This window comes from Rhea americana, unplaced genomic scaffold (genome assembly GCF_003343005.1).
Source record: "Rhea americana isolate MKP2758 unplaced genomic scaffold, rheAme1 scaffold_686, whole genome shotgun sequence".
NCBI classification, from domain to species: domain Eukaryota; kingdom Metazoa; phylum Chordata; class Aves; order Rheiformes; family Rheidae; genus Rhea; species Rhea americana.
The window spans coordinates 8,923-21,157 of NW_028186852.1; the positions used below are offsets into that span (position 1 = coordinate 8,923).

Below are 12,235 nucleotides of genomic sequence, written 5' to 3' on the forward strand. Positions count from 1 at the left end.
CTCACTCCCTGCTTTGGGGTACTTACCACATGCCCTCCTTTCTCCGTCCCTTGTTACAGATGTCACAGAACTGGTAAGGTTGGAGAGGACCTCTGGAKATCATCTAGTTGAACCCTGAAACAAGTGGCCCATATCGGGATTGAACTCACAACCTTGGCATTATTAGCATCATGCTCTAACCAGCTGAGCTAAACCTAAGGAATAAAAACATCCCAAACCACTCTGCTAACAGTACGTTCATACAAATAGACTCATAGAATTGGTAAGGTTGGAAGGGACTTCTGGAGATCATCTAGTCCAATCCTCAAATGAGTGAGTGGCCCATATGGGGATTGAACCAACAACCTTGGCATTAGTAGCACCACACTCTAACCAACTGAGCTAAACCTTCTCCCTGCCCACCCTGCACAGGGCTGTGCCCCTCGCCAAGGGCTTCTGCTGCTTCAGGGCAATGACACAGCTCTGCTCAAAACCTCACAGCCCTTCTGCAAACTGCTCCATTGCTCAGTAACCCCCACAGTAAACCAGCTTTTTCTTCAGATTCACACACAATGATGTGCTGTGCTTCACTTTGTTCCCCTCTCCCCTCAGCGTGTCACTGGACACCACTGACAAGAGTCCTGCTCCAGCCTCTTGATCCTCTCCCACCAGATATTTATGAGCATTGATAAGCAGCTCCCCCATTTGGCCTCTTCTCTTTTCGGTGCCCAAAGAGCTCTGCTCGTGGAGGGGCTGGAGCCTCTAGTACCTGTGCAGAGTACCGGGCTCTACTGCACTGGTGCCTACATGGGCAAATCCTGTGGTGGCATGCCACAAGCAGCCCAGCGGTTCCTCCTCTCTGGGCATGGCAGGGGAGGTTGCCGGGCAGAGCAAGGTGCGCAGCCTTGCCCCCTGGCCAAGGAGCCTTTCCCAGSACTGCTCTGACTGCTGCAAGAGGGGAATCTTGTGGCCACACAGGCTGCTGGAGTGAGTGCGTGCCCTGCCCCTCCCAGGCTGAGCCCGATTCCTTCATGGCCCGAGTTTTCCACCAATTCGTTTGCCCAAAGAAAAGACACTGACATGTGGTGAAGAGACAGGGCTGCTTCTTTGGGGAAAGATGTGGAGGATGGGCAGCGCAAGGCTGGGCTGGGCCTGAGGGCTGGAGCTGTCCCGCAGGCAGGGAGAGAGGCCAGGAAACCCTCTGACTTCCCACACACACAGGTGGCTCCAGTGGCAAGAGCAGCCTGGCATCAGGACATGACCGAGCTCTGGCAGCAAACACAGCCACCACTCAGAGGACAGTACCACCGCTCCTATGCCCTTCTTAGGCAGTAGCACAGGCCTGTGGTGGGAGTCTTCTTCCCTGGAATTTTCAGGAGCAGGATGGGTGAGTGACCAGGCTACAGATGGAGGGGCTGATGTCCTTCTGCAAGCCATGCAGGGCTGAGAGAGAAACGACCAGAGTAGAGATCAAGGGCTTGTCTCTGCATGGACACCAGACATCCCCCTCCATGGCCAGACCCACCCAGCTCTTCCCACAGCCACCTGGGAGCTAGGGGGGCAAGTGGATCACCTGGGAGCTGCTGGCCAGCAACGTCCCAAAGGCACCTGGAATGGCTCTGTTCTACCCCCATAAACCCTGCTCCGCACGGGGAGCAGAGCCCTCCTCACCTGGGTCAGGGGTGGGAGCTCCCTGCCCAGCATCTGTCTTCCTCCCACCAGCCCTGGCAGACATCCTGCTACTTTCACTCACCCTTGCAAATGTCCTCCACATTCTCCTTGCTCTGGACCCTCGTGCACTGCCCAATGAGCCCTAAGTGCACGCGCGCACACACACACACACACACACACACTGAGTTCATCACAAATCCTGCTTCTCAGTTCACCCCCAGCAGCAAACGGGTCCCTAGACCTGCTGGCCCTGTCACGCGCCCACCTCCCCTCGGGCAGGGCTGACCCCAGTGCGCTGCTGTCAGGGGCTGAACAAGGCTCCCACCAGCTGCTCCTGTGTGGGCAGAGATGGGAGAAGATTGACACAGAGCCCTTGGGTGCCCAGGCCCTGCATCAGGCACTAGGGGCCGCAACAGCCACAGGGCTGCTTCTTGCTGCCAGCACAGCAGCCACAGCCGAGCTGCCCYGGGTCAGAAAGGGACGCCAGTAGGGGCTCACCAGTGAACCTCACAGCCGCCTCTCACAAGGACTCCTGGGGGCTCTGCAAGTACAACAGGCTCTCGCGCAGGTGCTCTTTGCTCTTCTGCCCCTCGCCAGCTGGGGAGATTGTAAGGGCACAGGCTTGGCACACACCCTCCCCATGCAGCCACGCAGCCCCTCCACCCAGGACCAGCCTCCTCCTGCCAGCATGCTCATGACTCCCGTGCACAGGTTGGCCAGTTCTGAGCTCTGGAGGGAGCAGAGGGCAGGCTGCTCCCCAGGCATGCTGAGGTACCCTCCTGCTGCAAGGCCTGGCTGGGCCAGGGGCAGCTTTAGCATCCCAGGGGTTGGTAAGGGGAGAGGTGCCTGGAGAAGAGCCTGCTGGAGGGAGCAGCATGCTTGGAGAATGGCAGCGTGAGTGCTGCTCCAGGCAGGCAGCTCTGGGCTCCAGGCAGGGCAAGGGGCACAGTGGCCTGCCCTGCACCCTGGGCACGGAGGGGGACAGGCCTTGCCCGGGCTGGGTTTTGGGGCTGTGCAGCCGTCCTTACCAGGCACTCGCCGATCCTCCATGTCTGCGCTGTCTCAGTCAGGTAACTCAGCTGCTTCCACCTGAGGAACTTGGCAGCACCAAGGAGGGCTTCCTGCGAGGCCTACACAGCACCAGAGACAAGGAGATGCCACCACAGTCCAGGGGACAAGAACCTGCATCCCCCTCCTCTTGGCAAGCCTTGGGGCTTTCCCTGGTCCACCATGAGAAGAGCCAGCAGCTGGGCACTGAATCTACCATGGGGTTGAATGCATCAGGCAGAGATGGGGGGGGGGGGGTCAACCGCCACCTCAGGTACCTCAGGCCACCTAGGCTTTCTGAATGTGGGTGCTGGGATCCCTGGGCTGCTCCGTTGCCCATACTTGGGTCCTGGCCCCAGAGCTGGGTCCCTGGAATGCCAGGCCTGACCCCTCCCCTCACTGCATTTGCCTCCTTGAGGCTCTCTCCTCCCCAGGCTCAGGGGTTGGGGAGTTGGTTGGCTCCCAAAAACCCTTGCAGCTGCTGCCCCTCTGCACAGGCTGAGGACACTGGGGCCACCAGCTGAACTCAGTGAGCAGGATGTCTCTTGCTGCCTTGCTCAGGCCTTTGGGAGCAGAGGGAATGACCCAGCCCAGGCATCTCCTAGAGCCCAGCGCACAGTATGAGGTGACGGGGATTGGTGGGGGGGGGTCAAACCCCATCTTTGGATACCTGCAGAGATAGCCAGCAAGCCTGTAGGGACTCAAATGACTGCTCAGGTTCCACATCCATACCCGGGCAACGCTTGGGCTTTCATCGTGCAAGTGGAAGAGCAGTGGGGCCAGGCTCCTGTGTACTTGCATCTTCATCTGCTGTGTTTTGGTGCCTGCTACACTATGCATCACATCGCTGAAGAGGTGGATGGAGAGCTTGCGTATGCAGTCTGAGTCCTGGTGGAAAGGAAGAGGGGGCACCTCAGCACTGGCTGCTCCAAGCCCACACTCCGCTCGGGGCTCAGTGTGGCTGATGGGGCGATGAAGGTTTCTGAGCTTCCCTCTGCCCCAAGGAGCCAGCGAGAGCACAGCTGGGAGAGACATCTGTGCCTGGAAGGGCTCCCCTGGCTCTGGCCGTACTCCCCCAGGCACCCCCAGCCGAGGCCCAGAAGAGCTGCCCCAGGATGGCCCTCCACAGCAATGCCTGCGTGCATCCACCCACTCCAGGCCTTCTCTGCTTGCCCCAGCGAGCAGCAAGAGCTTGTGGGCCTGCCCATCCACAGTGCCTGGCAGGGCTGTTGGGGCACTGGCAGCGAGCCTTAGGATGGGCAGCATCAGGACAGGCTCCCGGAGCTCTACCCACCTGGCCCTCCTGGGGAGACCTTCTCAAGACCCCAGGGCTCCCAATTCCAGAGGCCAGCAGTAAGAGGCAGCCATGAGGCACAGCCCCACCTCCTGCCCAGGCCTGCTCCTGGCTCTTGGCTCAGCACTGCCTCAGCCTCAGAAAGGCTTGCAGGGGCCAAGCCTGATGCAGAGCAGCCGAGGGGCAGAAGGCGCTTGCGCAATGCGGTCCCGCAGCCAGGACACCACGGGCAGCACAGGGCAACGATCCCAATAGCTACCCGGCAAAAAGGCTCCTGGCAGCACCCAGGGTCTGTGGGGGGAACACAAATTCACATGCTGGGGCGCTCACGTGCAGGAGAACCTGCCGCAGCCGTGACCTCGCACACCACCTCACAGGCACACCACCAGAGCCACGGCACCCCCTCCAGCCTTACGTCATCAAAGAGCAGCAGGAGCTTCTCGGCCAGGAGCAGAGCAATACTGACAATCTTCCATCTCTCCATGACATGGAGCACTTTACTGAGCACCAGCAGGGCCTTTCTGCTCATGTCCTTGTCTGCGTCCTGCAGGTGCCTCATGAGCAGCGGTGACAGRAACTGCGTTTTTCTTACCTGTGGGAAGTACAAGTTATTTTCTGAAGGAGTAGAAGACGTGCAGCACACGGTGGCCTCTGCAGCGTGGGGGCTGCTGCTTCTTGGCCCAGAAGCTGCCTGTGGCCAAAGCCTGGCCCTGTGCTCAGGCTCCCCTCCACCTCTCAGCAGCAGGCTCCCTCTGGGCACAGCACTCCCACAACACAAGCCGTTTGGAGCTGTCTTGCTTGGTGCTCGACCGGGATGCCTGGGACCACAGCTCCTGAAGCCCAGCAAAGTCCAAGCTATCCTCTTCCCCAGCACCCCCTGCCCAGCCCCACACTGCCCACACAGCTTCACCTCCTGTGCCCTGCTCACCATCTCCTGCCAGTTGCACAGCAGGACGAGGCCTCTCAGCACCAGACCTTGCATCACCCTGCACTGACTCCGCAGAGACAGCCAAACGAGTGTCAGGAAATCGTCATTGTCTCCAGGAAGGTCACTGCAGGCCAGCAGCTGAAACATATATTGCAGGAAGAAACTGGCAGAGCCGGCAGGACTCCTTGCAGTGGGCAGTGCTGCATCCCACCAACAGCTCTGGGCAAGGGCAGCACATCCAGACAAAGTCCAGCTTGCGGGCAGCAATGAGTGCTGAGAGCCCCTGAGGCCCCACTCCCTGCCCTGGGCCTCAGGCTGCACCATGCACATCCCCCGCCTGCTCCTCAGCTCCTCTCCACCAGTTGCAGCTTCTTAACCTCAGGCCTTTGAGGAGCCATGGAATAGAGACTGGCACAAAGGAGGCATCAAATACATGTGGAGACAAGATTATCCCACCACAGGGGGGCCCAGGCCAAGGAGGCTAATCGCAGAGCGCTCACTGCCCCATTTCCACTCACTACTGCCCATTCCACTGCTGTGGGTACACAAAAACACTGGAACTAGAGGCATCCCAGAGAGGCACTGCCTACCATCAGGCTCACCTCCACAAGGAAAGCCATGGCAGGGATCTTCTGGCAGGACTCCTTGCTCTTGAGCGGTACTGTCAGCCGTTGGAAAACATGCAGCTGTCTTGCGGTCTTCCTCATCTCTCTGTCAGAAATCATAAGCCCAGAGGCTGCAGCCCCTTTCTCAGAGGGCTGGGCATCCCTACAGGCTCTGGGAGGCAGCCTCTCTGCAGGGGAGAAATGCTGGGGCAGTGTGGGCACAAGGGGGCTCTCACCTGGCCAGCAAGCCCACTCCCATGTGGTAGGTCTCAGCACTGAGGAGCACGTCCCAGGCACCCTTCCTTGCCATGGCCAGCACCTGGTCCTCATAACCAGCACAGCACAGCAGGGCTTTCATGGTCCGCACTGTTAACCTGTGTGTGGAGCAAACACCAGGTCCCACTGGCACCCTGGCCCTGCCTGTAGGTCCATGGCAGAAGCAGCGGGGCTGAGGTGCAGCACCTTGTGGGGCTGCTGGGAGCACGCTCTTCTCCTTGGCATTGCCTCCAGCACATCTCAGCCTCTTCCGGCGACAGGTCTGCAGTGAAGGACATCTGCGACAGTAGCGCCATGAAGAGGTTGGGGAAATATGCCTCCACATGCTGTGCGCAGCTGCGCTGCTGGAAGATCTCATGCAGTGCCATTGTTGCCTGCAGGAAACACCCAGAGACAAGGCTGACTGCTGAGATGTCCCTGTTGTGCTGCCCAAGCTTGGGAGTAGTGCTCAGGTACAGCCCTGCACCTTGACAGAAGCAGGAGGGCTGGCTCTGGCTCTCTGCTCAGAGCAAAGCCATGGGAGCTCGTGGGGCGCAGCTCCTCTTTCTGACACTGCCACAACAAGCCTTCCTGGGGTGCTGTGAACATCACCCTTGGAGGGCTGCATGCAGCCTGCAGGCCACCCTGACTTCCTTGCCACAGCCCTGCTGGCCTGCCTGGCCTGTGTATTACTGCTACCTGGCCCCTAACCATGCCCAAGACCTGCACCTGCAGAGGTGGGCACAGCAAGAGAGGCCTAGTCTGGAAACTCACAGCCAAGGGAAAGATATCCGTGTTGTCCCCATCCAAGGTCACTGCCTTGCATGCTGGCCAGTTCAACAGCATGCAGCTCAGCTCCCTCAGCACCTTCCCCGCAGCCACAGGCTCTGACACCAGCACCCTCCACATGGCTGCGGCAGCACTGCAGGACAGAGTGCCGTGTCCACAGCTGACGCAGCCACAACACCCTGGCCTGGGCAGACCCACAGCACCCGGGCTACCCACCAGCCCGGCCTCTGCCCACTGCCCCTTGCCGGCAGCACCCAGCCTGCCCTGCCCCCACCAGCCACCAGAGGACCAACCTCAAGTTCCTTGTGCTGCAGGCAGGGAGCAAGGTGACCGGCCTCAGGGGCTCAAGGCAGGCAGACACGGTCAGCTCTGCCTGCTGCAGCCCTTCCTGACGAACCGGGGCTGCCGAACGGGCACAGCGGGAAGGCCCAGCCCCTCAGCAGAGGGCTGAAAACCTCCAGATGTCCCACAGCCCACACGGCATGAGCTCGAAGGGCTGCGGGGCCCCAAGCACCACAGGCCGGAGGGCCCCTATCTGTCGCAGGATGGGGAACAGCGCAAGAGGCTCACAACCACCTCCTCGGGGTACGCTCCGGTCAGAAGGAGAAGAGCCCTGTCCAGGCTGCACCGTGCAGACGCCTCGCTCATGGACAGCATGCTTCTCCACATGCACCTCACCACCTCTGGCACCTGCAGGGAACACAGCTCAGAGCGGGGCTGCTGCCACACTACAGCCATCCGCCCAGCTCCCACCAAGAATGGTTGCCCATGCCACCACTCGGCACTGGCCTCACAGGGAGTCGGGTGCCTAGCAGGTCCAGACTCGGGGGGAAAACAATCCCCCAGAGGGCTCGAGCCCCGGCCATGCCACCCAGAGGCTACTTACGTGCTCCAGAAGGGAGGCATATCTGCTCACAAGCTCCTCCAGCATGTGAGCAGCTGCCTGCATGGCATCCATTCTGCTGGCTCCCATGCCCCTGATGGCTGTGAGGAGGACCTCTGTCCTCTCAGCAGGCTGGAGGTGTTCCCCACACACCTACAGGAGAAAGGAGGGCAGCCAAGATAGAAACCGAGCACCTAGCGGTGTCCCTGCCATCGGCCGCTGGCAGCACCTGGGGCGTGTGCACCTCGTGGGGCTCCAGCTCGCAGCTGCCCTCTGGAAAGGCCCCATCAGCCTCCGCATCCTAGGCCACCCTGGGGCAGCTGGGGGGTCTGTCTGCCATTGTGGGCGGCACGGCAAAGGGTCCTCGGGGCTGCCCGGGGGTGACAGAGCAACTCTCGGGTGCACTCGGGCTCCTTTGGCAGCCCCACACGCTATCATCCTCTCCTGCCACCATCCTCCCGAACACTGCGGGGCCGAGGCCACGCCAACACCTGTCAATGCTGCCGCTGTCATAGGAGCACAGTCACACAGGGCCTCAGTGTCACCCTAGTGCCACGCGTCACCAGGGCAGGGGAGAGACCAGTGAGGGGCAGGGTGTGTCCCCTCAGGGGGTGCAGGGCTCGCTCACCTCCCCGGGCAAACCTCTCTCTGCCTTTGAGGTGTCACAGGGCCCCCATGAGGATCTGGTGCCCTCAGGGCTGCTCTCATCCTTGTCTGCTGTCCCTGACTGCTCCTCTCCATTCCTGTCCTTCTCCACCCCTGTGAGCACCCCGCAGCGCTCTGTGCTGGCCTCAGAGGGTTTAGGGTGCCTGGCAGATCTGGAGTCAGAGGAAAACAACCCTGGTGGCCTCGAGCCCCAGCCATGCCACCTACAGGCTAGTTACGTGCTCCAGAAGGGCAGCATCCTCTGTCACAAGCTCATCCAGACGCTTGTGCCTCATGGGTGCTGCCAGCGCTCATGCCCCCGATGGCTGTGAGGAGGACCTCTGTTCTCTCAGGAGGACCTCTCTGTCCTCTCAGCGGGCTGGAGGTGTTACAGAATCACAGAATCAGWAAGGTTRGAAGAGATCTCTGGAGGTCATCTAGTCCAACCTCCCRAAGGTTTCCTGATGCTGGTTCCACTGGTGCTTGAACCCAGGACCTTCAGCTTGTAAAGCATATGGGATAACCACTACACTATCCTTCTAGCCCGTTCCCTAAACATCTGCCAGAGACAGGAGGGCAGCCAAGACCGAGACGTCACACCTGGTGTCCCAACAGTGGTGCTTGGCTGAGCAGCAAGCAGCTCTGGAGAGAGGTATGGGGCAGTGCTGGTGCTGGCAGTGACCCTGGAGAGCCAGGGTGACGGCACTGGGCCAGAGCTGCATGGCTGAGTTCAGGTCCTGTGAGCAAGCAGAGCTTGCTCTGGGGCCAAGAGGGAAGCCTTTCGCTAGTCCCAGCCCACAGAYGGCACGAGCCCTCTCCTCAGTGACCACAGGGCCCCATCAGCCTCACTCGCTAGCCATCCCTCTCATCCTCTAAGTCACGTGTTGACCCCATGGCTCATTTTCATTGAGCTTGGGGAACAGACCTTTCCAGGTAGCATGACAGGAAARGAGTTGGYCRAGATATGCACTATAATCCTGAAGACTTGAGCACCTCACAGTGCTAAACCAAGGCACACAGCACATGCTGGACAAGAGCAGTGAGGGCGCATCCTGTCTGTAGGGGCAGGACGTAGGGCTGTGAAAGCCCGTGCAAAGCAGAGCAGCAAGGGCTCTTCTATACAAGGCTAGAAACTYTCAGTGTATGAGACACCTCCCTTAGTCTCCACTGCATGAACATGAGTCTAAACATGACTTCTGGGTCTCTTCTACAGTCATGTGTGTGGCCTCTCTTCCCGCTGTGCTATAGAAAGAGCCTGGAAAAAGAAAACGTGGGAGTTCACCTTGAGCTGACCATAGGAATGCCCAAACAGCTTCCGACTCTCTCTCAGAAAGTTTTCTTTTTTCTTCTCAAACAGCACTGACAGATAACTGGGCTGTTCTGTCTGAGCACTGACTCCCTATGAGGATCCACAGTGACAAGCTTCCCTATTCCACCATGACAGARGTGTATTGAGTTTCTAAATGCTAAACTCCCTAAAGAGATACTATGTCACCACACTCACAGCTGTGTGTTGTGCCTCTGAGAAGGACTCTAACGTCATTACTGCTCCACTCAATACTACTTCCCATCTGCATCTGTGCAGTGTTTTCCAGTTCTCACCCTTCAGTCCTCTCTCTGCACACCTGCGTTAGAGTTGCACATTTCTGAATGGTGCTATGAATCTCTGAGCAATCCCATGAGCAAGAATGCCCCAAAGGCCGTGGTTTCAGGCACACTAGCATTAAGGCATTTAGGCAGTGGCTGGATTTCATCCCTCATTTGTGACTGTATCTAACAGGTGAAACATCTTGATTGAGCAGTAGTGTCACAGCTGTAGTCCATAGGCACAATGCTGGAAGAGGCTGACCTTCAGGGAAGTCAGATTCCCATAGGAATGGAAAGGTTTGTTTCATAGCACCTTTAACAGAAGCCTCTTGAGCACTGATTTCTTGTATGTTCCCTATAAAAGCTGTCGGTATCCCACTGCCTCCTCTTCCTAATACTGCTCTTTGGAGYTGTCACACRGGCGTTGGGCCAGGAGCAAGTGTCGCATTCATGGGGGACTGCAGCCTCCTGCAGACATGCAAACCTGTTCGCTCAGCATTACCAAAACGCCCCTTCTGCAGAGAGGTCACCAACCACTGCTGTTGGAAGCAGCCTTGTTCTTACAGGACTGTTTAACCTGGCCACATGTACACATTTTCTTGCCTGAGAGTCAGCCACATGCTATATCCAGAAACTAGTGCATTTGCGTGACCAGTGTCTGACTTGATTTTCTGAGTTTGAGAGCACTGCTGCCAGCCCTAGCACTCACACCCCTGCGGGGCAAGAGAAGGGAACAAGAGGGTCCAGCATGCACTAAAAGCAACCCTTTGGCAGCCTCTTGATCCAAATATCCCTTGGGCACAARTAAGGGCCACCATAACAGCATGGGGCAGGCCTAACAGGCCAACAGTTGGAGCTCCTCCACAGTACTGCATTACCACTCATTTTTTAATATAATGAGAAATTTGGCRAAGTTAWTTTAYGTTGTACATGACAACATATGTAAGTACTAGAGGAATGCCTTACAGACAGTCCAACAGCACTGTGTTTGGTAATAAGAACAGACTGAATGCTTGTTTCAGTCTCTGGCCTACATATGCCAAGTCTGCAAGCCRTATGGAGAAGCAGGTGATGCGTATTTTGATAAATATTCTGAAGATTGTACCAACACAAYCCGATGGAAAAGATTAAATAGGAGAAATACAGATCTTGTGTCATTGCCTCATTATGAATTAACAGAGTAGCAGTGCCACAGATTTACTAACTGAACTCTTCTGACCAGTGTTATTTAAATTAAGTGCTTTAGTTATAGCAATCCAAAAGATTRATGGCCCTATATACAATTAGTCCTCTGCTTTGTAATATAGCAAAACACCGTAATTCCTTCAGTAGATCAGTTTACTTTAGAGACAGACCTGTGTGCCAGGGAAGGTCACTGGTTGGGCAGTCCTTAAGCTATGGCTTAACTCAATTTAAGCCATAGGCCCAAGGCMTTCCTTTCCTGACATGGCCAACAGCTGACTTGCCTGAAGGTTGAGCTATTTGGGGACATGTCCKATCGCATCTGTAAAGAGGATGGAGACTGGAGAAAGACCTTTGCTGCCCTGAACTCAGACCTTCCAATGAGACCTATCTGCTGCTCACTTTGGAGTCAGGCCTCTTGGGCTCTCCTAGCACTCCTCTGGGCACCCWGCCCCTTCCTGGTGGTGCTGCCCTTGCCAGGGCTCCCGTTGCTGGGGCTCCCTGCACACACACACCCTGGGGCTTTTGGTGGCATGAGCTCAGGCCCCTCAGGAGGGCACTCTCAGGCTTTGGGAGGGCACTTGTCCTGGCTGCCACCCTCTCTGGTGCCTCCTCACACAATCTCTCCCCCAGCAGCGTGCAGAGCTGGGCACCAATGGAGCAGGTGCCTGCTCGCCCTGCTGCCCCCGTGGCAGCAGGGCAGTGCAGAGGGAGTGGCTGGGGAGCTGCTGGAATGCTTGGGTCTGGCAGGGCAGTGAAGCAGCTCTCAGGCCGTGTGTCTTTTGGTCAGAGTTTGCAGGGTGGGAGCCTGGCCTGGGGCTTGGGGTGCTGGGGAGAGAAAGTAATTAAGAAGGAAGAACTGAATTGTGAGCTAATCCTGAGTTCAGTTAACTGAGCTCTGATGCTTCAGGAGCATCTGAGCAGCCCAGCAGCCCGGAGCTGCTGGTGGCATGCTGCACTGCCTGACACAGGGAGTCCTGCCAGCTCTGCTGGTTTTTCATTGCGTCGTGTGTTTCAGCTGCTGGCTTGCCCGGACCTTTGCAGAGAGGACGATGATGTCCTCAATCTCTTTGGAAGGCACCTGTGGTGTGACTGCTCGGTGATGCCAGGGCTGGTGCTCAGAGACTTCAGCCTGTTGTATGAGACACCAGGGATGGTGAGGAAGGGACAGCTAGGTGAACCTGTACCAGCAGCGTGGGGCTGAGCAGTGGATGCTGGCTAACATAATACTTTGGAGGGYRTGTGGTCATGTGGGCAGGGCCTGGGRAGRGGTGTGCTGCTGGGARTGGGCTGGGGAGCAAGATGTGTTTGTGTATGTGCCTCGTGCTCATCAGGCAGCACATGAAGGACCAGAGTGAGGAGAAGCTGGA

General features: G+C 57.8%; 1 protein-coding gene across 1 annotated transcript; it reads right to left on the minus strand.

Annotated features, from left to right (window-relative positions):
• Window positions 1-2,678: 2,678 nt before the first annotated feature.
• On the minus strand, window positions 2,679-8,392 carry LOC146586506 (maestro heat-like repeat family member 5; the record flags this gene model as incomplete). The annotated part of the gene is made up of 9 exons (XM_085321201.1): window positions 8,325-8,392; window positions 8,080-8,269; window positions 7,455-7,604; window positions 5,987-6,174; window positions 5,761-5,898; window positions 5,522-5,630; window positions 4,407-4,583; window positions 3,430-3,585; window positions 2,679-2,780 (listed from the first exon to the last, which is right to left on the minus strand). Coding segments are annotated over exons 1-9 (1,278 nt in total), but the record flags the coding sequence as incomplete, so codon positions are not given.
• Between the last annotated feature and the right edge of the window lie 3,843 nt (window positions 8,393-12,235).